This window comes from Ambystoma mexicanum, chromosome 5p (genome assembly GCF_040938575.1).
Source record: "Ambystoma mexicanum isolate Mex_15411 chromosome 5p, UKY_AmexF1_1, whole genome shotgun sequence".
Classification (NCBI taxonomy): Eukaryota; Metazoa; Chordata; class Amphibia; order Caudata; family Ambystomatidae; genus Ambystoma; species Ambystoma mexicanum.
The window spans coordinates 14,829,876-14,856,432 of record NC_090930.1 but is presented as its reverse complement, the minus strand read 5'-3'; the positions used below and the strand labels follow the sequence as shown (position 1 = coordinate 14,856,432).

The 26,557-nt window shown below is 42.2% G+C and overlaps 1 protein-coding gene across 1 annotated transcript in view; it reads right to left on the bottom strand.

Annotated features, from left to right (window-relative positions):
- Positions 1-26,557, bottom strand: part of LOC138480457 (uncharacterized) — a 286,047-nt gene that overhangs the window by 216,638 nt on the left and 42,852 nt on the right. Inside the window, exons 5-6 of the mRNA XM_069612241.1 lie at positions 24,904-24,957; positions 6,179-6,197 (exon numbers count right to left, since the gene is read on the bottom strand). Of these exons, the coding sequence (XP_069468342.1) occupies positions 6,179-6,197; positions 24,904-24,957 (73 nt within the window). The remainder of the gene's footprint in view (positions 1-6,178; positions 6,198-24,903; positions 24,958-26,557) is intronic.

Below are 26,557 nucleotides of genomic sequence, written 5' to 3'. Positions count from 1 at the left end.
CCTTGTTGGGCATCATCAGTGAGGTGAAGCTGAGCCTCTCTAAGCACAGTGAGCAGGGAGTCCACGTCTGGTTGCCACGTGTATGGGGTTGCTGGTGGTACTCTCGTTCAGATTGGAGTTGCCATTGTATTTCGGTGCTGGACTGCCCCTGGGCAGGACAAAGACTGATATGCAAATGGATATTTCCCATCTGTGAAAGGCACAGTGAGTAAAAGCAGTGGCTGCGAACTCTCAAGTGGTTAATAACCACTGAACAGGTTATCATGTCTGTTCTTGCGAGAGAGGGGCGCCCGCTACCTTTGTAAAACTATTTGTTAAGGAACCTGGGATTGGTAACCCTAGGTCTCCTGGGGGCAACCAGACGTGGTCTCCCTCTCACTGTGCTTAGAGAGGCATCAGCTTCACCTCACTGATGATCCCCAACAAGGGTGAAACACGTGTATGGGGTTGCTGGTGGTACTCTCGTTCAGATTGGAGTTGCCATTGTATTTCGGTGCTGGACTGCCCCTGGGCAGGACAAAGACTGATATGCAAATGGATATTTCCCATCTGTGAAAGGCACAGTGAGTAAAAGCAGTGGCTGCGAACTCTCAAGTGGTTAATAACCACTGAACAGGTTATCATGTCTGTTCTTGCGAGAGAGGGGCGCCCGCTACCTTTGTAAAACTATTTGTTAAGGAACCTGGGATTGGTAACCCTAGGTCTCCTGGGGGCAACCAGACGTGGTCTCCCTCTCACTGTGCTTAGAGAGGCATCAGCTTCACCTCACTGATGATCCCCAACAAGGGTGAAACACGTGTATGGGGTTGCTGGTGGTACTCTCGTTCAGATTGGAGTTGCCATTGTATTTCGGTGCTGGACTGCCCCTGGGCAGGACAAAGACTGATATGCAAATGGATATTTCCCATCTGTGAAAGGCACAGTGAGTAAAAGCAGTGGCTGCGAACTCTCAAGTGGTTAATAACCACTGAACAGGTTATCATGTCTGTTCTTGCGAGAGAGGGGCGCCCGCTACCTTTGTAAAACTATTTGTTAAGGAACCTGGGATTGGTAACCCTAGGTCTCCTGGGGGCAACCAGACGTGGTCTCCCTCTCACTGTGCTTAGAGAGGCATCAGCTTCACCTCACTGATGATCCCCAACAAGGGTGAAACACGTGTATGGGGTTGCTGGTGGTACTCTCGTTCAGATTGGAGTTGCCATTGTATTTCGGTGCTGGACTGCCCCTGGGCAGGACAAAGACTGATATGCAAATGGATATTTCCCATCTGTGAAAGGCACAGTGAGTAAAAGCAGTGGCTGCGAACTCTCAAGTGGTTAATAACCACTGAACAGGTTATCATGTCTGTTCTTGCGAGAGAGGGGCGCCCGCTACCTTTGTAAAACTAATATTGTAATGGGTTATCTTGTCAAGGCTTGCTCCAGAAAGGAAGCTATATACAGAATTCCAAAGTGCAACAAATTACATAGATGAAAGCCTTTCCGAAATGGTAAAGCTCTTAAAATAATATAGATTAACACTGTAGACCCCTTGCAAAGGTCACCTGAAGCCAAAGAGGCATTCACTAATGCAAAAAGGAAAGTGGTTGAAGTATTTGCTTTGAAGTTACCTGATTATAAAAGGAAGTGTACATTAACCTGTCATTAGTGTAATGAAGTGCCCCTTTAAATGGGGGCATGTTGGTTCCTGACGAGATGCGGGTCATCATTGCGTCATGTAAGTTAATAAAAGGGGCCACTGCAGGCACGTGCAGCACTGCAGTGGAGTCCCAGTTAGTGGCAACTCCTGGCTCCTGTACATATTTGTGTGTGCCTGAGTCCGTGTGCTCACGGCCCTGAAACCAGCTTGACCACCATGCCTGGGTCTCTATGTGGTGGGTGCCTCCAGTGTGCCACCAACAATGGGTGATCCTGCTGCCCGGGGTGACCCCCCCTTTGTGTCCGCTACTGCGTGTTCCCAGTAAACCCAGGTGACCCTGGGACTCTGTATCCTGCTCCGGTGCCCCGGAGCACGACATAACACTGGCAACGAGGTGGTGCCCAGTCCTGGGCCGCCGTGGTTCTTTCGGTGCGGGTTGCAGTGGGACTGTGATATCTGGCATGTAGGAGGTGCACGGGTGATAGGCAGGTGGCCGCAGGAGCACAGAGCAAACAGCGAGGACAGCTGAGCCCCCGTGTCAGTCGGGCATGGGCTGGTGGGGGTCGTTGGCCCCGTGGTGAGGAGACCCGCGGGCCGAGTGGGCGGCGTCCACCACAGGTGAGAAGGGGCGGGACCACAGTTTGTGGGAGCCTACAGCGGGACATCCAATCCTATGGCCCACCTCACAGCTGCTGCAGGTGCCCCCCGGAAAGGCTGAGCCGCAATAAACAAGTGAACAGGCACAATTGAGGAGCGTATCATAAGGGGGTGTGTCCTAGAGTGAACGCATCTGTGTGAAGCTGCTAGCACCCTGTAGTCCCCAGAGAGCAGAATCGGGGCAAGGGCCAGACACTGCCAGCACCCACGCGTTCCCCATCTAGAATAGTAAAACAAATGAAAAGAGTTGGACAGGTGCAGAAGAAACGGTCTACAGCCCACCCTAACGTGGGCAAACACCCTTCCCAGCCCACCAAAGCCAGACAGGAAGTGGCTGGGCCATGCCCATTCCACCAAAACCAGAACAGTAAAATAGGGAATACACAGGTGGTTTGACAAAGGCACCACAGGCAACACATTGGGACAGACCAAAACAAAAGGTAGCGGCTCCACCACGGAGTGCTCGTGCACCTTCTTTGATGGTGTGGGGACCTGGAGAACATCCAATTGTGAGTACTCCACACAGAGCTGCACCTAGGACCCACCATGAGCGAGTAGGAAAATGATGGCCCTGGGACATACAGACCCAATGGACAGCTCGCACCATTACACATCTTTGACGTGGTAGGAGCACCTGCCAGCTTAGGCCCTTGTTGGGCAGCGTGGGTTGAGAACCTTGAACTATATTTTGATGCTGTGGAAACAAAGGAAAGGGCAAAATGCTCAACCCTCCTGTAGTTGGCTGGTCAAGCCGTTCTGAGGCTATTCAAGACCTTGAGGCCAAAGAACCAAACCTATGCCGCAGCGGTTGAGGCACTCAATGCATGTTTCATGCCCATGGTCAATCAAGACTATGAATGTTTTAGAATGAGGTGCACAAAACAAGAGGATGGTGAAAGCTTGAACTCATTCCATGCCAAACTCCGCAACATCGCACTGTCCTGTGCTCTGGGGAATTTTGAGGAGGATGAAATAAGAGCACAAATAATATATGGCTGAAACTCCACAAAGCTACGTAAGCAGGTCCTCAGAGAGCCAGGGCTAACTCTGGACAGAATCTTGGAACTGGGCCGTGCGCAGGAACTGGCACATATGCGTGCGTCTGTCATGGACAGCTCGAGACAATGCATCAAGTTAGAAGAGCCCATGCAAAGGGTAAAGTTTGAGAATGTGTGCACCGTGGGAAATTGACAGGGAAGCAAGCCAGCCAGAAGAGGTGAATGGCCAAGAAAAGAGAAGAGCATCATGTGCCCTGAGGGTGGATGGGACTTACCACACACAAATGTGTGCCCAGCAAAAGGGCACACATGCGGCAGATGTGGGAAAGAGGATCACTTTGCGAGGGTGTGTTTGGCCACAGCACTTGCCAACACAGGGAGGCCGGTACCCAAAGAAGAAGGGAAACAAATGGGCCGCATTGGTCACGTAGCTGAGAAGCAGGGGCCTCAATACATGCTTGAGGACGAGGAGAATGAAGAGGATGTGTTCCTCCTATCATGTGGCAGCACAAGCAGCCAAGGACAGCCTCGACAAAGGAGGTCCGCCTGGAACGGACCCCTCCAGCTTGGACAATTCGATCCAGGGATGAAATGAGTAGCTGCCAGAAAGGAAGCACTCGCATGAGGGGGTGCCAAAATGTTTGTTGTGAGTTCTCTGTGGTTAAAAACGTTGTGGACTTGAATGCACTAAAGTTGGCGTTGGCCGTACGGCCTTTGTTAAAAGTTGTTCTGTTTGTTTCGTTATAATAAAGGAGGGATGTAATGTAGTGCCCCTTTAAATGGGGGCGTGTTGGTTCTGATGAGATGTGGGTCATCATCGCATCATGTAAGTTAATAAAAGGGGCTACTGCAGGCACGTGCGACACGTCAGTGGAGACCCAGTTAGTGGAAACTACTGGCTCCTGTACTTATTTGTGTGTGCCTGGGTCTGTGTGCTCACAGCCCTGAAACCAGCCTGGGCCGGTGTGACCACCGTCCCCGGGGCTCTGTGTGCTGGGTACCCCCACTATGCCACCAGCAGTGGGTGATCCTGCTGCCCGGGAGGGACCCCCTTTTGTGTCCACTACTGCGTGTCCGCAGTAAACCCAGGTGACCCTGGGACTCTGTATCTTGTTCCGGTGCCCCGGAGCACAGCATAACAATTAGTAGAATGGGGTTGCCCTCGCAGTACTAACTAGAAAGCGTGCTATTAGATACTGTGGGAACCAATATGCACCTTGCTTGAGGCTAGTGGCTGCAGGTGCAATAGTAGTGAAACAGTGCGAGAATGGTGTGTTAGGGCCTCCCTTGGAGGTAGCTGAGCCGCCCACCCTGGTACCCCTGTCAGTGAAAACAACAAAATCAACACAGGTCTAATATGTATGAGCTCCGGATGTTGAGCTCCTCAATTAGCACCCTGAATCTCCCATTGCTGAATCCAGCACCACACAGAACTCGGCACCCTGAATCTCCCATTGCTGAATCCAGCACCACATAGAACTCGACACCCTGAATCTCCCATTGCTGAATCCAGCATCACGCAGAACTCAGCACCCTGAATCTCCCATTGCTGAATCCAGCATCACGCAGAACTCAGCACCCTGAATCTCCCATTGCTGAATCCAGCGTCACGCAGAACTCAGCACCCTGAATCTCCCATTGCTGAATCCAGCATCACGCAGTACTCGGCATCCTGAATCTCCCATTGCTGAATCCAACATCACGCAGAACTCGGCCCCCTGAATCTCCCATTGCTGAATCCAGCATCACACAGAACTCGGCCCCCTGAATCTCCCATTGCTGAATCCAGCACCACGCAGAACTCGGCAGTCTGAATCTCCCATTGCTGAATCCAGCATCACGCAGAACTCAGCACCCTGAATCTCCCATTGCTGAATCCAGCATCACGCAGAACTCAGCACCCTGAATCTCCCATTGCTGAATCCAACATCACGCAGAACTCGGCACCCTGAATCTCCCATTGCTGAATCCAGCATCACACAGAACTCGGCACCCTGAATCTCCCATTGCTGAATCCAGCATCTCACAGAACTCGGCACCCTGAATCTCCCATTGCTGAATCCAGCATCACACAGAACTCAGCATCCTGAATCTCCCATTGCTGAATCCAGCATCACACAGAACGCAGCACCCTGAATCTCCCATTGCTTAATCCAGCATCACACAGAACTCAGCACCCCGAATCTGCCATTGCTGACTCCAGCACCACACAGAATTCGGCACCCTGAATCTCCCATTGCTGAATCCAGCTTCACACAGAACTCAGCATCCTGAATCTGCCATTGCTGAATCCAGCATCACACAGAACTCAATGACTGGGCTGCTAAGAGTTATGAAAGGGTCACAACCCCAGATGAGGGATGTTATTGGAGGATGACGGTTTGAGGTACCTCCTTTTTGGAAGGATGAAATGCTGAGTTGGCCCTGCCCGGATTCAAACCTGCCATAGCAGACTGAGCTCTGACATCAGGGGTGAATGCTTATCTCACTGTGCTATCTGACCAGATCAGAATAAATGAAAAAGGTTTGGGTCCCAGAGATGAGAACGGTGCGAAAAGCGTATGAATACTGGAACATAGCAAAGCAGAGCATAAAACTTCATAGCATACAACACCACAACACGAGCAACAAAACAAATGATAGGAAAACACAACTTAACACTGCCTAACATAAAATAGCATCACTTAGCATAGGAGCTATCGTAACATAACTCATCACAGGTGTTTAAGATATGCCCTCAAACTGTCTTTGATGAAACTGAAATAAGTCCATTACAGGGCATGTGTGTTACTGGGGCACAGCATGTAAAAAGCTTGACATCCATAACACACTCACCATCATCGATGAAAGCACAAAAGCATCACTGGGTGGTACTGATTTCTTACCGTTCACAGACTTCCACATCTGCAACAGAAAGACCATAGAAAGTCAGAACAAAAGAAAACCAGAGATAGTATTACATTTCATGAAGGAATCCAATTATAAACTTTCAGAGATTCAGTGCTGTACCTAGAACATGGCCACCAGGTCTTGCCATTATGAACAACTCTTTGCATTCTAGTCACTTATAGATGTTCAGTTGTTGGTTTTGGCAATGTTTGTGACGAATGGGCACAAAAGGGCAGAAACCATTGTTACAGATGAGAGAGAGAGTAAATGGGGGCTACGAACGGAGAACACATGGTTGGCATAGCAACGGGCAATACCATGGCATGAAACAACCAATTCACTAAAATCTCGGAACGGTGTAAAACCCGGAACAGGCTGTAACGGGCCAGAACGGTACCCTAATGTATAAAAGGGCAGCAAAACTCACCTGAAAATGATGCAAACACAAATGAAGAACATTTTGGAAATGGGGAAGGTTGAACAATGTGCTGTCATTAACCCATTACTGCCCAAAATCTACATTTTCACACGAAAAAGTACCCAGAACGGGCTGGCACAGTACCCTAATATATAAGACAGCAGCAAAACTCACGTGAAAATGATGCAAACACACATGAAGAACATTTTGGAAATAAGGAAGGTTGAACAATGTGCTGTCATTAACCCATTGCTGCCCAAAATCTAAATTTTCACATGAAAAAGGACCCGGAACAGGCCGGAACGCTACCCTAATACATACAACGACAGCAAAACTCACCAAAAAATGATGCAAACACACATGAAGAACATTTTGGAAATGGGGAATCAGTGTGAAGGGCTGCTATAGAGATGGTGTTTACCCCATTGATACACACAGGTTACTGGATATCAGCACTTAGAGGCCCATTCTAGTATATAGTGTGGATCTTAGGGCCCAATTCTGCTAGAGGTGTAACACACCCATTGCCCTTAGTGCCATATTCTGCCTGGGTTGTAATTCATGGGTGAATTCCCCATTCGGAATGTACATTTGCTTTTTACACCCGTTTTCTATCTTTTTAATGGGCCCTATTCTGCTAGAGGTGGAACAACCCCATGGGGATATTACACCTCTAGCAGAATAGGCCCCATTATAAAGATAAGAAACAGGTGTAAAAAACAGGTGTACATTCCGAATGGGGAATTCACCCATGAATTACACCTCTAGCATAATTACACCTCCATCAGAATAGGCCACTAACTCCAGACATGCTTCCTTTATCACTATGGGGGTCATTACGACCCTGGCGGTAAGGGGTTAACAGCGCAGGTAATGGTGCCGGAGCCGTCAACCCCTTACCGCCACATTACGAGTCTGATCGCGGGACCAGGCACCCTTAGCGGGTCCCGCTAGCAGACCAGGGAGCTAACAATGGACCTGTTATTATAGGGCCTGTTGTTTGCTCCTTCCCAATTCCCATTGAGCCCTATGGGGGCTCGAATCGGAATGGGGATGTACCGGGTCCGGGTTCCTTGAATGAGGAATTACCGGGTTCTCCAAGGTTGGAAAAGCCCGGTAATTCCTCATTCAAGGAACCAGGACTCGGTACCCGGTAAGGGGGTAACCATGCTGCAAATTACGGCATGGTTACCTCCAAGATCGTAATGACTCCCAAGGTCCCGACATCATCCCTTATTACTGTGTCAATTCTTGAGTAACAAACCCACTGCTTGCGTATTTGTAATAATCCTAGGGTGTGAGGGAAACAGTGTTCATTTTTAATTTAATTCATATTTTTGCCTTTTCCTCTAGAATGTGCAGCATAGTTTATATGAACAAACAAACGCCGCTTTCACCACAGGAAGTATTCAACATTTTAAGGCATCACGTAAAAGGCAATATTTCCACACTTCCAGCAACTAATCCAGACAATGGGCAGGGTTTCCTACACAGTTATGAAGGACAAAAGCATAGAAAAGATGATTGGAGATGTGATCAGTATGGATTCAGAAAGGAAGGCATGCTCTGCCGAGGGCCAGTCCTCTGGTGTGGAAGACATACTTCCAAAGATTAATTGGTAGAGAGGAAGTTACATTTTACAGATATGGCTATGAAGTTCTTGATGGAAGTGTTGAAAAAGTGATTGTCCATTATCGAGGTGAAGACAAAACAGCTGAGCCATGCATGCCTCATGGAAATATGAGAAAATACCCTTAAGAGTTCATGTTCGCACAATGCCATTTGTGCTGATAGAAATTGCTGAAAATAAAGATTTAGGTCCAACTTTAATTTACCAGAAAATAATTGCAGAATGCGATGCTTCCCCTACCCACATGAGAGTTACAGTGCCGAAAAATACAGAGAAAATAAAAAATAAACGTAAGTATGGGAAGCAGAAATGTAGTATCAGTCATGATGATTTATATAACATCTACGAGCTTCACTATGCACTGGAAGGGTCTGTATGCCTTTACTCTCTGGTTCCCAAACTTATTGTAACTTTGGCTCTTCCAGACATTATCAATATTTTTGAGGAAGTGATGAAGTTGAATTCAAGAACCCTATTTTCACATGACACAACATTTCAATTGGGTGATTCTTACCTCTCTCCACTAATACTTCAATGTTCATTGTTTGAGGAAAATCCTGCAATCCCTGCCTTTGTACGGATTCATGATGAACGCACGATTGCTCATTAAATATTTTTTTTCTTTTGTAGCAAAGCGTGTGCCTCAAAGTAACCAGAGTTCCATTACTATAGTAACAGACAGAGAAGCTGCTATTGTGAAATCTGTAGAGAATATTATTCCAAGATGCAAGCATGTGGTTTGTTGGAACCACATACTGAAAGACGTGGAATTCTGGGTTTCAGGTCATGAAGGAGGAAAAGCAGACAGAAAAGTGTACACCGATAATGTTCTACAGCTCTTAGACTGCAAAACTGAAGGAGATTTTCTATCATTATTGGAAAAACTAAGGGCAACATGGAGTGCTTCTTTTGTAAAATATTTTGAGGAAAAACTGAGCAAAGATATCTTGACAAAGGCAGGCAGATGGGTCTTGGAAACAGTTGGCATTTATAGGGAAACCAGTGGAGTTACGACTAATGTGTCAGAAAGCATGAATGCAGTGATGAAAAGACTGACTAAGCACAAAGAGGTTCACATGGATGAAATGGTATTGGCAATCTACTTTTTGCAAACATTTTATCTAAAGGAAGTGTTGAGAGGACCGTGTGGGGAATTATCACCTGTCAAACAGGAATGGTGGCAAAAACATAATTCTGATGAAATTGAATACCCATTTGATTACATCCCTGTGGAAAAGATAGTGGAGTTTATAAAGAAGGGTCACTATGATGAAGAACCTGTAACAATATCAAAAGATGATGAGCGCAAATCAAATACAATGGAAGGCCTAGCAGACTTGATAGCTAAGCAAAACCAAGTATTTCTTCAGGCGCAGTCTGGATGTTTCCCAGTTACCGGATTACGAGACAAAAAGTATCTGGTGAAGTTATTCCCAGTTGAAACAAGCTCTTGCAACAGTTTACGAACATGCTACCACATACTGGCTGCACAGAAGTCCATTGGTAAGAGTTCAAGTAAGAAAACAATAGTGTACTCTCTGAAAAAGTTCAGGATGAATGTCAGAAAAGGCAAATCTGTAAGGAAAAGAATTAGACAGACAGATGAGCTGCAGACTGTAGCCGCAATGGATTCTATTCTGATGAGTGAAACTACATTCGATGACACTCAGGAAGACATTAAAGCAAAAAATAAATATAGAAATCAATTGAACCCATACAAGAATGTTCCCAAGAAAGAACATTTGACCTCTTTTCTGGTAGTCAAGTATGATCTGGGTGTACCGCAGCGGTCAACCTCTCCTAAACAAACAAAAAAAACAGTGCCACTTCCATGGGAATTAATACCAGGTTACCTATGCATGCAGAGTGTCCTAGTTCAAAATACTTACATGAATGTTGAAGACATGAAGTCTCTCTTGGGTGATAACTTGCCGGTTGACACAGTCATTGAAGGCTTCTTGCTTAATAGAGCTTCTCTAAAACATGTCACTGAATGACATGTACATGTGAGTGTTTTCAGTCCATTCATAATTCATTTCATTGACTTACATGGATACTCTTCAAGTGTTCAAGAGTTCGGCATCAAATCAGATGTTATGGCAAAGGACATCTGGACCATCCCCACAAATGTGCAAAATACTCACTGGGTACTTATGCTGGTGGTCATGAAGTGGAAGATGATTGTATATTTATACTCCAATGAAACCCTCTACACAAAGTACATTAACATTCTACAAACATTCATGGACGTGCAGATGGCATCCAACACTGACTGGTCTAAGCGGACAATCCATGCTCCTCATGATGTACCAGCTCAGCATGATTCACCCAGCTGTGGACTATTTCTCTGCTTATTTGCACATATATTGTGTAGTGGGTCACTTGTACCATTCCCTGCAGGCATGACTGCTGTGCGGCAGTGGAAAGCTATGGAATTAATTAGTGTGAAATCCTTTCTCCCAAAATCACAGCTGAAGCAGAATATTAAGAAGATTTTAGTAGACCATTTTCAAGGAATCCTCCAAAAGAGGCAACCTCCACGGTTGAATTCCTATCTACAGCATTAGAAGACTATTACACAGCAACTTGGTTCCTCTGTTTCATGGGTAAACTCTGTAAAAAACCAACAAAATCAAATATGATACTCTGCCAGGGACTATGCCATGACTGGTATCATTTGTCTTGCCTTGACCTGGCTCATTTCCCTACTGGCCTGTACAAATGTCCAAAGGTGCATTTAGGGAAGCACTATGTATTGAAAAAAACGGAATACATCTCTTCAAATACACACATATGTCTACCTAAAGACCAATAGAATATGACTCTGACACTGCTTCAAAGTTTATGGACAACCTTTGAAAGACATTTCATGTTACATTTTATGTAACTTTTTAGTACAACATTTGCCAGATGCTGCTGGTTCTAGCAACACAATCTGCTTGTCTCTTGTGCTAGATTAACAGGAATAGAAGGCTGGTTGTACTGACATCCTACAAGTGCGATGATCTCCCAAGGCTGTCAGGTGGCTTGGTCAAGAGTTTGAAGAAAGGGATGGCATCTATTGTGAAAGAGAGCTCATCCTTAAATGTCTTATTGGTAGCGTGAAACCATGTTATAGTATCTCATTTACAATGTTATTTCATTTATTTACATTTGGTTACATTTTATAAAATATATGCGAATATACAAGTAGTAATGTCTCTCGGCTTTGCAGATTTATTTTACTGGGGGTGGTAAGTGACACTGGTGAATTGTACTTAGTGCCATTGCTGAATTTGGGTATTAATAGCAGTCATACCCAATACAGAAAACTCAGATCTCTTGTCCTATTTTACGAACTTGTCACACAAAGTTGCACTCCTCTGCCTGTGCCTTCACTTGTGCAGTGGAATGTATATAAACATAAGCATATCCACAGCAATAGCCAAGTTATCCTGAGCGAGTCACTTGTCCCAAAAGGTAGCGCAGAGCGTAGAGTCTTCTCCTTTGCATGTGCTCCCCTCACCCACTGGATTCCATTTGTGCAGCCCTCCCTACCAGACACTGCTGGGGAGCGCCCCTGCTCTTGTGTTTCCTCTTCCTGTCCCCCCTCCCTCCACTTTCGTTTCGTCTTTGTGTTTCTTTTTTGCTTGTTTGGTCCTTTCCCGGTCCCTCCTTGACCTTCACCCCTGCACACCTTGGTCCGCCTGAAACAGCTGAACTGGGCCGTGAGCGAGTCACGTGTCCCTCATCCAGAAGAACTCCAGGGCAGCCTTGCCTGAACAGCCATCGGCTAAGGACCAGAGGCAAAGGGCAGCTCCCTCCAGAGCAGCTCCACTCCCTGTTTGCCTCTGTTAGCCCATGGACGCCTGACGTAGACAACCTACAGTGACTGACAAGGAAAGAGCGGCGTGGGCGGGGAGTACAGCCATTACTGTACTCCAGTAAAACAGCACCACTCTTATTACCTAATATATATCTACCTGGGTTCCATCTTTTGCATTTAGCCTAACTGTGTAAGTTAGACATGTGTTTCTTCTAACTGTACTAAAAACAATCAAATTCTGCATACTCCCCTGAAAACTATGAACTGGACACAACCATACCTCTACCGCACCACAACCCGCATGCACTTCACAACACCCAACCCAGCATAAAACCAAACCATGCACAATCATACCTCAACACCACATGATGGCTACCAACCAAAAATGCACCAGCGCTCAGCGACCGGTTTCTCCGAACTGAAGCTGTCAACAGTACATCAAAGCTCTATTGCTCTGTTCTCTCTCAATCCCATTAACAACCCCCACCCCAACACTCCTTACATTGCAGATCTGCCAGTGTGCCAAGACATTACACCAGTGGCAACAGTGTGCGGTACAAGATCTCATAACATTAACATAACTTGCCATTGTTGGCATCAAATGCCCAGCTTCTTCCACCATATGCTCAAGCTCTTCTGTGATAAGACTGTGCTCTTCTACCATACAGCATACCCTCATACCTTTAACTGACAAGTTAACTGACAAGTTCTACTCCATATGTCCAGGTACTGGCAGACACATCACTATAGACCAGGTTTGTGAGTAATGGGTTAATGACAAATGTTCTTCATGTGTGTTTGCATCATTTTCAGGTGAGTTTCACTGCCGTTTTATATATTAGGGTAGCGTTCCGGCCAGTTCTGGGTACTTTTTAAGTTATAAAATATAGATTTTGGGCAATAATGGGTTATTGACATATTGGTGCACCTTTCTCATTACAAAATGTTCTTCATGTGTGAAAAAATATTTGAAATGAGAAATAAGTTTTACTGAAATGCGCTAACCTTAGAGATTAATTTCTAATTTCTAACCCGAGAAGAAATCCTAGCCATCAAACACCTAGCAGAGGACACTTCTGTGATAACCAAGGTGGCGGACAAAGGAGGTAAAATAGTTCTAATGAACAGAACGGATTATATCAAGGAAGGCTTAAAACACCTTAGAACTGTCGATTGCTATGAAGAATTATCACACAATCCTCTACCCGAGTTGGAATCTGAATGGAATAACACGATTAAAACCTGGTATGAACAAACTCACAAAAAATTAAATTCAAGCACCCATGTACTTTCTACCTAAAGTACATAAAGCATCCAACAACTTTCCATCATTTCGATCAATAATAAATAGAATCGGATCAGTCACAGAAAATATTTCAAAATATATTGACACACATCTTCAACCGCTGACAACAAATTTAGCCTCTTTTGTGAAGGACTCCAAACACATAATACAGCAAATTAACCAGATTCCATGGGAGGAAAACTACCTGTTTGTTACCTTGGATGTAGTTCAACTTTACACCAGTATACATCATAATATAGGTCTGGAAAGCACGTCATTCTTTCTTAAAACAAGATCCATATCTTTTCAACAACAGAATCAAATGATTTTAGAAATGCTTCATTTCTGCCTTCACAATAATATATTCACCTTCAATAACACTCTATATAAACAACTTCAAGGCACAGCGATGGGGTCAAAATTTGCCCAATCTATGCAAACCTGTTCGTGGGTTTTTTTGAACTTCAACATGCATGGAAATATCCACTCTTTAGCAACAATGTGAAATTTTGGGGTTGTTTCATAGATGATATCTTGGTAATTTGGGAAGGCAACACCACAGAATTGGACATCTATGTAACCCATCTTAACAACAACAATTATAATTTATCCTTCACAAAATCGGTCAGCAATACTAATATAGAATTTTTGGACTTGGAACTTTTTGTGGAGAATTCAGAAATTCAAACTAAACTATTTACAAAACCGTCAGCAGGAAATAGCCTCCTTTTTGCAACATCCTATCATCCAAGAAACACAGTTCAAAACATACTGTATGGAGAGATCCTAAGAATAAAACGAAACTGCAGCACAGCTCTCACCTTTCAAGATAACCTTAGAAAAACCTTCTCAGAATTTAGACAAAGAGGTTATGGCTCAAACAACATTAAAACCGCAGTAGAAAAAGCAGAAAAAGTTTCGAGAGAATCCTTATTCATTGATAAACCAAGAACTACAAATACCAGACGGAAAATCCAATTTATTACCACGTACAGCACAGAATCAAAGAGAATAAAAAGGGCACTATCTGAAAACTGGAATATTCTTCTCACAGACCCAAGTTTACGAAAACATTTGGAAGAAACAACCAGTATTTGTTTCAGAAAAGCTCCAACTATCAAAACTCTCATCAGCCCAAGTTTCCTTAAACCACTACCAGATGCAAGGAAAATATTTTTTCAAACACTAACAAAGGGTACTCACAAATGTGGACATTGCAAATTATGCCCAATGTTGACAACCGGAAAAAAGAGACCTTACTACCAAATGGAAAAACCAAACCAATCAATCAATCAACTAATAAATTGTAACTCAACTTATGTGATGTATGGGTTAGAATGTGTTTGTAAAAAATTGTACATTGGGAGGACAAAAAGAAAACTCAAGGTGAGAATTTTTGAACATCTTAGAGCAATTAACAACAAAGACTTAAGATCTCCCATATCAGTTCACATTTTGGAAAATCATCCCTCAATGGACATATCAGACTTAAAGATTTTTGGCTTTGAAAACATTTCTTTACCACCAAGAGGAGGCAATAAGGAAGACATTTTGAGAAAACAGGAAAGCAAATGGATATGTATAATGGACACATGTATAACAGGTTTGAATTGTGACACAGAGATGTATAATTGGTCATAAACTTGTATCTTTGCTTTGCCAAAGTATGAGAATAATACCATTTTAGTTAAGGATTTTGTAAATGTTTATGTATATCTTTAGTGCTTAAGGTTCTCTTTTTCTTTCCTTTATTTTAGTGCTTAAGATTTTCTTTTTCTTTCCTTTACTTTATTGGCATATTGATTTTCCATAATTACAGTCAAAGTATTTATTTTTCTCTAAAATATCTTTCCGAATGATAATTTTCCATATAATGAAAATTAGAACTATCCCTTCTTCAAAAATAACTTTATTAGTAATGGAAAATAGAAAAACACATTAAGCACTAATTATTCGCTACCAGAAAACAAATACATTAAAAGAAAACAACACCCAAATAGTGCACAAAATGGCCGCTGGAGCGTTAGACAACGTGGTGACGTCATCACGTTACGCTTAATCACGTGACGCGTGGCGTGATGACATTGCCGCGTCCCGCGGGAAGCATAAATAGTGCAATTAGGAGCAGATAAACTGTGAAAGCATCCAGCAGCACTCTGCAGAGCAAAAGGACCAAAAAGGACGTTTTTGATGACCTAACTTGTATTTAAAAGGTAAGAAACTTAGATCCTCCTCACCAGCCTCACCTTTCTTTTTAACAAAGTACTATTCCAAGCTAATTTAATTCTAAAAAACCTGATATTGCCCAGAAACCTAAGCAAGCCTTCTTTTCCTAAACAGATAACTCAAAACAATAAATCATCAGTAGCAAGCTACAAGACAGCATCTGCTTACAGCATTCTGTATACAGCTGTCAATCTACTTGGGTGAGTCAAGGAAAAATAATGTAGCCAAATTAAAAAGTCTGTATTTGTTACTGCAATAATGAAAGTAATATTGTTCCATATTTTTTATATATTTTCTTCCTTTCTTTTTTGTTCTTTTTCTCACAACCATGTTATTTTGAGCAGAATTAACTCTCCTGATGAACCACTAATATAAATAGTGGGGAAACACGTTTCGAGAGTGGAAAAACTGACAACAAATTTGGGACTTGACATATTGTTTGAGAAATCTTTGTTTATCAAATATTAGAGTGTGACGATAACACTTGGATTTAAAAAAAACTAAAAATCAATTATAAAACTGAACGTGTGATGATAACACTTGGAAGTGAAAAGAAACAATAATAATAAAAGAAACTTTGAAACACGAAAATTGACATGTAATGTATCTTTACTTTTCTCCATAAAGAAGAATTGGATTTAAAATTTGCGACTCACCAAAATGAAATTAATCTCTAAGGTTGGCGCATTTGAGTAAAACTTATTTCTCATTTCAAATATTTTTTCATGTATACTGTGTAGCAGCCACACAAGGATTTGAGACTTACTCGTGCAGACAACACCAAAACGAGCAGATATAATATTATACAAAAAGCTGGTGCCAGGGAAGAGCTTTCTTATGGTTGCAATTTTTCTTTAAACAATAATGTTCTTCATGTGTGCTTGCATAATTTTCAGGTGAGTTTCACTGCCGTTTTGTATATTACGGTAGCGATCCAGCCCGTTCCGGGTACTTTTTCATGATAAAATGTAGGTTTTTGGCATTAATGTGTTAATGACAGCACATTGGTGCACCTTTATCATTTCAAAATGTTCTACATGTGTGTTTGCATCATTTTCAGGTGAGTTTCGCTGCCGTTTTATATATTACGGTAGTGTTCCAGCCCGTTCCGGGTACCTTTTCATGATAAAATGTAGGTTTTTGGCATTAATGTGTTAATGACAGCACATTGGTGCACCTTTCTCATTTCAAAATGTTCTACATGTGTGTTTGCATCATTTTCAGGTGAGTTTTGCTGCCGTTTTATATATTACGGTAGTGTTCCGGCCCGTTCCGGGTACCTTTTCATGATAAAATGTAGGTTTTTGGCATTAATGTGTTAATGACAGCACATTGGTGCACCTTTCTCATTGCAAAATGTTCTTCATGTGTGTTTGCATCATTTTCAGGTGAGTTTCACTGCCGTTTTATATATTAGGGATATTTTGAGATCCAGTACGCTATTCCATGTATGCCATTTTTTGTGATGAGGAAACCTCTGCTAAGGATGACTTCCTGTTAATGGCTGTATAAATTAGGTAAATTGCTACCTAAGATTGCTAAAACTAGACACATTTTGTCTGTCCACAGGCATGCTGCCATTCACATTTTTGCCAAGCACATGGGCACGCCACAACCCAAGCAATCAACATAAGACCCTACCACCAGACATGGGTTAAGATTGGCTAGACAGGGGCATCATAATAGATCCTTGTCATGATGTTATTCATTTATATATCAGGTGATGATCCTTACAGTCACTATCCTTCATCTTGAGCCTTAGATATGGTGTCAGAACACATTAATTACCATGAGTATTGGAGACTAGAACATCCTTCTATATTAATTCTGGAACGGGTGACCACGGTTGATGTACACAGACAAAGGGATTTTTGTGGTACTACACACAAAGGTAAAAACTAGACAAAAACCATGTTCAGCTTAAGATCTGGTCATTCTGTCAGATTTACTAAAAGCATGATAACTAGACAAATTGTGTTTATTGATTTTTTAGTCAAGGATTGTGTGTGCTTCCATGCACATTTTACTTATAGCTCATTTGATTAATTTTAGGGCAGTCTACAGCCTAGAACATGGGTTCCAGATAGAACAAGTTTAAAAGACATTGAGTTACAGCAAAAGGAACATATACTGGAAGAGTTGGACATCCAGGTGGTTATTAATGATCGATTTATAAATCCTGGCAGTTCATCATTATAGATGGAGTCTGATACTAAAGTGGTATTATTAATTATACATTGTAGATTCAGTAAAGGCACAGAGAAGAGGGTAAACAACTCCTGAAGAAGGGGATTTTCAGCCCCGAAACACGTAGAGTGATACACATAAGGATCTGCTGGACCACACATGCCTTATGAACTTTTTTTACATATGTACAGAACGAGAGGACTCCGATGTGTTGAATTGTTTACCTAAAGTGATTACTCAAATTGAGAAACTTAAACTGATGTTTTCTTGGGAATCAGTTGTATTTTGAACTAAATTGTATGATGATTCTATAAAAAGTAATTGAGCTTCATGTGAAGATATAAATAAAAGTAAACATTTTCTTCTTTTTTACATAAATTGTGTTAGAAATTGCATTATTGAAAACATTACAACAATTGACAAATTGATTGTGCATACAATAAACCTTGGGTGTGCAGGGGACCGGAAGGTTACTACAAGTCATGAGAAGGAGCCCATGATAAGATGGGGGCAAAGCTTGCTTTGGAAAACTGATCTCTCTTTACTGCTCTCTGGTTACTTGTAACAGTAAAGAAACTGAGGAGTATCATGGGCTCAAACGTTCCTTCCATAAAAAGATGTTGTTGTGGGATTGGAACTTACATTTCTTACATCTAGAGAAATCGTCCCCCTATCCGATGGTGGGGCAGTTATTATACACCTTTTTGTCATTGCAAAAGTATTTCATGTAGTGCCCTGATTCTGAGGTTAGAAGGTTGATATTAAGATTGCGTACTAACCAACTGCCGGTGTTTTCAATCATGGGCCCTAGAAAAGGCTAACTGGTAAAACATCGATTCTGCAGGATTTGCAAACTGTCTCACGTGTAAGAGACGCTTTGGGTCTATTTGACATACAACATTTGACCTAATCACATTTGATCACATTTATTTCACCTTTTTTTGGTCTAAAATGCAGGGGGAGACAACCCCCGCAACCTCCCCCACATCCCACATCCCCTCAACCTAATCTATACCCTTACCTACCCCATGTATATATTTAATTAAATTTGACTGAAAAAAGGTCAAAACAATTCGATCAAATGTTTTAGGTCAAATGTTTTTAGGTCAATTATGCTAATACCGTTAGAGACCCCCAGGCACGTGATGACAAGATGCTTCAAACTTGGGAAATATTTACATGCGTAATTTAGGACTGTTTTGTGGGATAATATGATGAAATTAAGAGTGAACTTGTCTGCTTTTATTGCCTAAATGGAAGTGTTGTACGACGAAAGATTACTTTATTTCGAGTTTGGACCATAGTGAAGAAAAGTTAGATATACTTGATGTCGAAGGTTTAATTTGTGCTGAAGATGATTGATATCTTAGTTTTTATTTGTTTGTTTGTTTTTTTTTAATTATTTATATTGTGCACCAGACCCGAGGGTATTAGGGCGCGAAGGCATAAAGAGGGTTGTTAAACTTAAGTTACATTGGTACAAAGGATAAAGAACAGCTATGGTTACAGTGCTGCTGTAGGACAGATATATACAATGAATGCAATGAGGTACTGTAAGATACATATATACAATGAATACAGTAGGTGCTAAGCAGGATGCATGTGATGTATTCATGAAATGTTATGCTAACCTGTTTTATCTTTTGTATATATGTTATTCATTTTTATATTGTTTTATGTGAAAAGTTCGATTTGTGTGTAAACACATACATTTAAAAAAACCCTGAAAATAATGCTTGTTTCTAACAGGACTCCAGTGCAAGGGAAATCAAACGGCTGAAGGCAAACTTGCATAAGACATTTTTATTACATCAGTAGGACATTAACCGTTAACAAAAAAGCTTATAAATCATACTGACAGACCAAGGTTTGATTTTACTGCTTGATAAAGGTAGATCAAACAGATCCCAGGAGGATGTGCTTTGAGCAGGGAGGGGCAGCCACTGGGCGGAAATGACCATAGGAATTGGTGAGGCCATAGTCAGTAAATGGGTGGGTAAATAACCAAGCAACACATACAAGCTTTACAAAGGTAGCGGGCGCCCCTCTCTCGCAAGAACAGACATGATAACCTGTTCAGTGGTTATTAACCACTTGAGAGTTCGCAGCCACTGCTTTTACTCACTGTGCCTTTCACAGATGGGAAATATCCATTTGCATATCAGTCTTTGTCCTGCCAAGGGGCAGTCCAGCACCGAAATACAATGGCAAATCCAATCTGAACGAGAGTACCACCAGCAACCCCATACACGTGTTTCACCCTTGTTGGGGATCATCAGTGAGGTGAAGCTGATGCCTCTCTAAGCACAGTGAGAGGGAGACCACATACAAGCTGTGTGCCCCTCCTCACATGCCATTTCCCTCCTTGCTGCACTCCAATGCAAGTGTTTCAGCTTATAAGCTGCACTGAAGTGCCAAATAATAGCCAAAACTAAAAATGAGCATGCGGACAGGAGTACAAGTTCAGAATAGTTTCTCATTTACAGTATATGGCCCATAAGTGACACTAATCAGTGCATGAGTACATCTAAATGATGCTCAGGTGAAGGTGAGCATCTTGGATGCCGGCTACGTTGCATCGTAAGGGTCATTGTTGGGGGGAGTATTAGAAACATGCTGATGAATAAGGAGCACAGTAAAGGCTCTTAGCAGTAATGGAAAAACAAGAGTTTTTAAAATACTCTCCTAAGAAACAACGATCATTAGGAAATATGTATCAGTAGTAAAACATCTAAATACAGGCACGTTACTCAATAATGCATAAGCGAGATGGCTCTATAAACAAGCCCATATAAAACAAAGAATTGATAGCAATAAAAAGTGGGGAGGGATAATAAAATGAGGAACACGAGGCACATCCATAGAAGAGAGCAAAGAAAAAAGAAGGCGAGAATAGACAGAATCTAAACTGAAATAGAGACAGAGCATTTCCAAACATTTCATAAAAATGAATTTCTTCATGAAAAATGGGAGATCTTTCAAGACTAAATTATTCATGACCAAATTAATTTCATGAACTCTCTCCCGCTGTTGCCCTTGGGTCTCCTGAGGTGATTATTATCACCCCTACCTCCAGAGCCTTCCCTCCACCCCAGGGGAGTGTCTAAGATCCCCTCAGCAGGGGCTGTGATAGGAATAGGGTTAGGCAAAAGCATGTACCTGTCACTGTGTAACAGTAAATAGAACAGGCAACAACCCGAACAGCGGGCGCCTGCTCTAAATTGCCAAAACAGCAGAGCCATACCAATGTCGGGTTATAGTTTATCGATAGTCCACTGCTCACAGCATCCAGTAACCCTTGGTGTGTATTAAAACAGATGTACCATATATAATACCGTAATTGTATGTAATTTGTGGACCTTAATAATTGAAGGTAAACAAATCTCCATTATTGTTGATGTCATTAGATTCTTGTTTGAACAGAAAAAGCCCCCTCCAGCAAACTAGAACCTCAAAGGAACCTTTTAAATAGTATGAATTTATCAATTAGTTTAAAAGTTGTAATGAATATTAAGATTAATAAAATAGCATACTGAAATGTTTTTATATTTTATTTTCATGTGGGATTTTAATTGGATTAACATTTGCATCATGTGGGATTTTAAATTTGATGACATTTCATCATGCAGAGGATAGCAAGGAGCTGGTTAGGGATAATATAACACCACTATCAAACTAGGGGACAATGCTCACCGAACCTGGGGTACTTTGCAAATTTAATCTGCTGGAACCAGCCCCGGTATCACCACAGAAACTAGACAATCAGTAAACCAAGAGAACGAATATATCAACCCAGTATGACAACCTGATACATAAACTAAACTACAGGGATTATGAGACATACAACCCACTAACCAAAACCTCACATTTCTGAATACTTAAATCACACAAAAATCACACAACTACCTCTCTCACAGCAAACCTTACAGACTTCACCACACCGCAACAACAAACAATCAACACATGGATCGCAACAACAGGACGCGAGGTCCCGCTTCGATCCTATATGCACACGCAAGCTCAGTGCACAGTGAAAACTGAACTGAAGCTGGCAACATTACACCACCTCTCAATTTTCTACGCCCTCTTCACCCACTAACCCACCCCCTACCTTTTTATTTACAGATCCGCCTTAGCGCCTGGAGACCAACTCCGTTGGTGACCGTGCGCTATATAAATACCTTTAACATTAACATTAACATTATACAATACACAGTAGTTCAAATAGATGCCCCCCACTTAACATTCATGTTCAAATGCATCTGATAACAGTGTTTTAATCATGAGAAATATGTAATAAATAAACATGGCTATTATTATTATCACTAGATACAACACACTAAAAATGAAAAAAGTAGTTAATGAAAAAGCTGAAATCATTGTCATCACCTCTAATCAAGACAGACTGATCAACCTTCTCCAAGAAATCATATTCACCTACAAAACCAACTACCTGCCCCACCAGGTTGTGCCAGGCGACCTCACAAATCAAATCATGCTAGGCAATCTCCATGGAAACATGTGCCTCACCAAATCATGATGGGCAACTTCGAAGAAGCACCTGCACAAATACCTCAATACCTTTCTGAATGTGATATCAACGAAGGGTAAAAGGCCTCTCATACTCACTAACTGTAGAAGGTAGAGAGATGAGATGAGCGCTGGATATGATTGGATGCCTGAATCTTTTTACACAATCCAGTAAAAAATTGACAACAAATATCAAAAACCACCTTATCAAAGCACCATCAGAAAAGCATAACAAATAAGGAAAAATGCTTCGAAAATAATTAAATTGTCCACTGGGATATATGGTGCCAGCGTGTAGCCCAGTGCCTGCTCGTTTAAGTGGTGAGCAGATGTGCCTTGGGGAAGAAAATCAAAATTATTCCCATGAAGTTCAATCAAAAATCAAAGTTCTGCTAAAAAAGTCAATAGGCACGGTCCTTTGGGACGTAACATGCCTTAAAGCAGCCACAAATCCAGCTTAGTGGCCTTAGAATCCATTAAAAGAAAAAAAAAGAGGGAGTTGGCCCCTCCCTTCTGGAAGGCTCTCTCTTTTCCCTCGCATATTCCAGTCATCCACGTCTGTCCCGTGTCTTCTTGCCAGCTCTGCCACCCTGAACAGCTACCTGGGCTTTGAGCCTGGACTCTTTATAATCGATGGGCAGTAGGTGTCACCTTCCATCATTAGCATGCTCATCCTTCAACAGACATAAGACTAAAACTGCTTCATAACAGTGGTATCAGCGAACAGCATCCTTCTTGTATAAACTATAGCAAGGATGACCTTCATCATCCAGCACTGAAAATCTTTATAAACAAAAATATAAGCTACCAATATCTTTCTTGTGTAAGTTATAGCAAGGACGATCTTGTCATCCAAAACTAGGAATATTTCCAACAAAATTGTCAGTAGACAGCAGACATCACAGATCCTGTGTAAACACAACTCCAAATTCTTGTCTTTATTCATTCTTTATGACCTCTCAGCCACTTTCAACAGTGTCAATCACTCCTCTCTGCTTCTCACTCTCCCGGTACTTTGAATTTGCATATCTGCTATCTGATGTAGTCCAGATTGGATGGAAGGTTGATGGCACTCGCAAAACTCTGACCCCACCCCTCTTTATGTTGTCGTGCCCCAAGAATCAGTCTTTGGACCTCCGCTCTTCATCCTTCATATCTCTGCCCGAGACAGATTGTTCTCGTCTTTCCTGACGACACTGAAATCTTTTTCTGTTTTTCCTCATTGACCCAACATCTTGGAACCGATTGCCATCTGTTTTTACTGTAATCTGTCACTCGCAGGCTCTTGGCTGCCACAGGCTCAACTCAAAGACAATCAAAGGTATCTTCTTCCAAGCTTTCAATGCCATCCCTCCACTCTGACCTCCTATACCCTTGCAGCTTGAACTTCTTGATAGAAACCTCAGACTGCAAAAGTGAAGTACAACCTCTGCCTCTGCTGCTCGTGTAATCCTTCTGAATGTTCATAAAATGTGTCCTTTTCTTGATCTCCATTTGCGTGTTCAACAATCTTGAATAATGCTTGTGCGCACTCCATGGCATTCTTCCCTCTAGAAAATTCTTCAATTTTGCTACCCGTACTCTCTACGATCTACCCTCATCCTCCTACTCTTCAGCCTGCCAACATAATGCTGAATGGCTGTCTATGCACAGCCACTCCCTTCTATAGTTCCTTCCTTTATTCTACAAAGCTTGTAATCTTCTTCCTCCTCAGAACATGTCTGTCTGTATATCTGTGTAATCACCATATCAAATTGTTCCCTCTGCACCTCCGCTGCATACAACCTCACTGTTGCATGCCCGCATGCCTCCTCTTGCTTCCGCTTGTTCTTCCTACTCATGCTACACCGCTGGAACCCACTGCACATAACAATCAAGGTACAGGCCAAGTGTGGATCTCCTAAAAGCTTGAATGGCTTAAACCTCATCTACTGCCCTAAGAGAAAGGAACCCTAGCACCATCCCCCATCGTTCCTATCTAACCTCACCACTCCCAACTGTGGATCTCCTCAAAGCTCGAATGGCTTAAACCTCATCTACTGTCCTAAGAGAAAGTAAGCCCTCCCCCATTATTCCTATCTAACCTCACCACTCCCAACTGTAGATCTCCTCAAAGCTTGAATGGCTTAAACCTCATCTATTGTGCTAAGAGAAAGTAACCCCTCTCCCATCGTTCCTATCTAACCTCACCACTCCCAACTGTAGATCTACTCAAAGCTCGAATGGCTTAAACTTCATCTACTGTCCTAAGAGAAAGGAACCCAAACGCCCTCCCCATTTGTTGCTATCTAACCTCATCACTCTCAACTGTGTTGCATAATCATGAAATGTGGTACATTTGTACAGTGGTCCTCTTGAGTTTGCAGCTCTCGCCCTCTATTGTGTTGTCTTTGAAAGTTGCCTTTTTCTTGTTTTTTACTTAGTCTATATTCAGCTTGGCTCACACTCTCATAAATTGGCTCACCTCTAGTACTAATCTTTGAGCTATTGTCAGGCACCCTTGCGGGGGATGCGTCCACAATCTGAAAACCTTTTATTGCAAGATATTTCTGATCAAAATTATCATCCCTGTTCTTCAAATAAATACAAATACAAGCAGTATGCAGGTTTACAATTGGTATGTGTGTATGGTTACTATACCTTGTCTCCCTGCCAACCGTCTCAGCATTTCTTCATCTCTTGTACGCCTTTGCTCTAAATTAAAATAAACATATCATCAGTACAAACTCTGGTCTGTTTTAATGCACAACTACAGGTACTGTTATTGTCAGCATATTAAAATAAAATATCCACAGTCGGCTTTGTTTTTTTTTAAAGTAATTATGTGATTGTACACCCTCTCGATCAGCCTTTAGATTTTAACCAGTAAAACACTTGTTCCACTTATGTATCTCATTGTAGCTCTTAATCACTGCCTTTGAGAGGGTAATTACAACTTGTCTGAAATCAGTTGATCATCAGATGAATAGTGACTCAGGTCAAGTACAAGCAAAAGGACTTTAATAGGGTGTGGGGGATGAGAAGTACAAAACAGGAATGTTCCTAGAAGCCAAGGGTAGGCTATACTAAGCCTGTAACGGCCTTTTCGGGCTGTGTTTCATGGCAGGATATTTCTTCCCTGTCTGTCCTGGGGTGATTGTAGACTCCCAGCCAAGGGCAATGTGGGCGAGGTGCGGTACACAATTACGGTGTAGATAACTCCTGACGTGATGCTGCCTTAGATGTACCTCGAGCCCACCACAGGCCTCTTTCTGATTTGAGAATTGTAACCCTTTGAATTCTGGTAGTCTGTGAACCCACTGGGTTTTGTATCCTTTGACCCTTTCAAATTGGATTTATACTGATTGATTTCAGACCAGAATTCCCAAAGAACCTTTATGTTTATGAATCCTGACAAACCCTAGTGCCTCTGCACCACAAGCCCCCTCCCTGGCTCTGAGTCAGCGCAAGGTTATTCTTTTCTAGCGTGTTCTGTAAGTTTTTAGCTTCCCCCGCAGACAGACATTTGATATAGGATGTGCACAATCTTCCTTCTGTATAATTTGTGTCGTCTTTATTTAATTAATCACATTGCACTCCTGGAAATCGGAAACAATGTAGAGCATCTGCGATAGAGGAGAAAGAGGATCCAGGAAAGTAGTCCTCATAAAAATAGGCATAGGGCATGGAGCCCAGCACAGATGCTCCTGCCAACCAAAAATAAAATCAGCCGTGGAGTTTGCAGAGTCCTGCAGAGTGAAGAGATTGTTTTTATTTTTTATTTATAGTGCATTAGTCATATATACAAACAACAAATAAAACAATTAATGACTTTTAACACTATTTTCAAGGAAATATAATACAATCAATGATTCGATTAAGAACAAATAGGTAAAACAAAGGACAAAAGGGAGAGTCCTCGATAAAAACATACACATAATAAAAGCAAACAGAAACACTTAAAATACGGTACATTAATCTGAAACAAAAATGCCTAATTCATCCATTTAGAAGCACCGTAATATTATCTAATTAAAAATCTCTCCCGCTCTGAATCTAGTTCCTTTAAGACGGCGACTACTTCAAATGTCAAAAAAAGTCTTTGCCCAATGATAATCGCTCCCAGAATAAATCTGAGTTCAACCACCTCACATCATAAACAAATCTCTGCAGTCTGGAGACGCTCAAAACCCACGCACCTGGACACTTTGAGAGTAGGTTGTAAAGAGACTGACTTTCCTTGTCATCACATTTATTACAAATACCAGTAGGGAAGTCTTCCTGATTTCTTATTGACAAGAATTTCCGCTTGGGA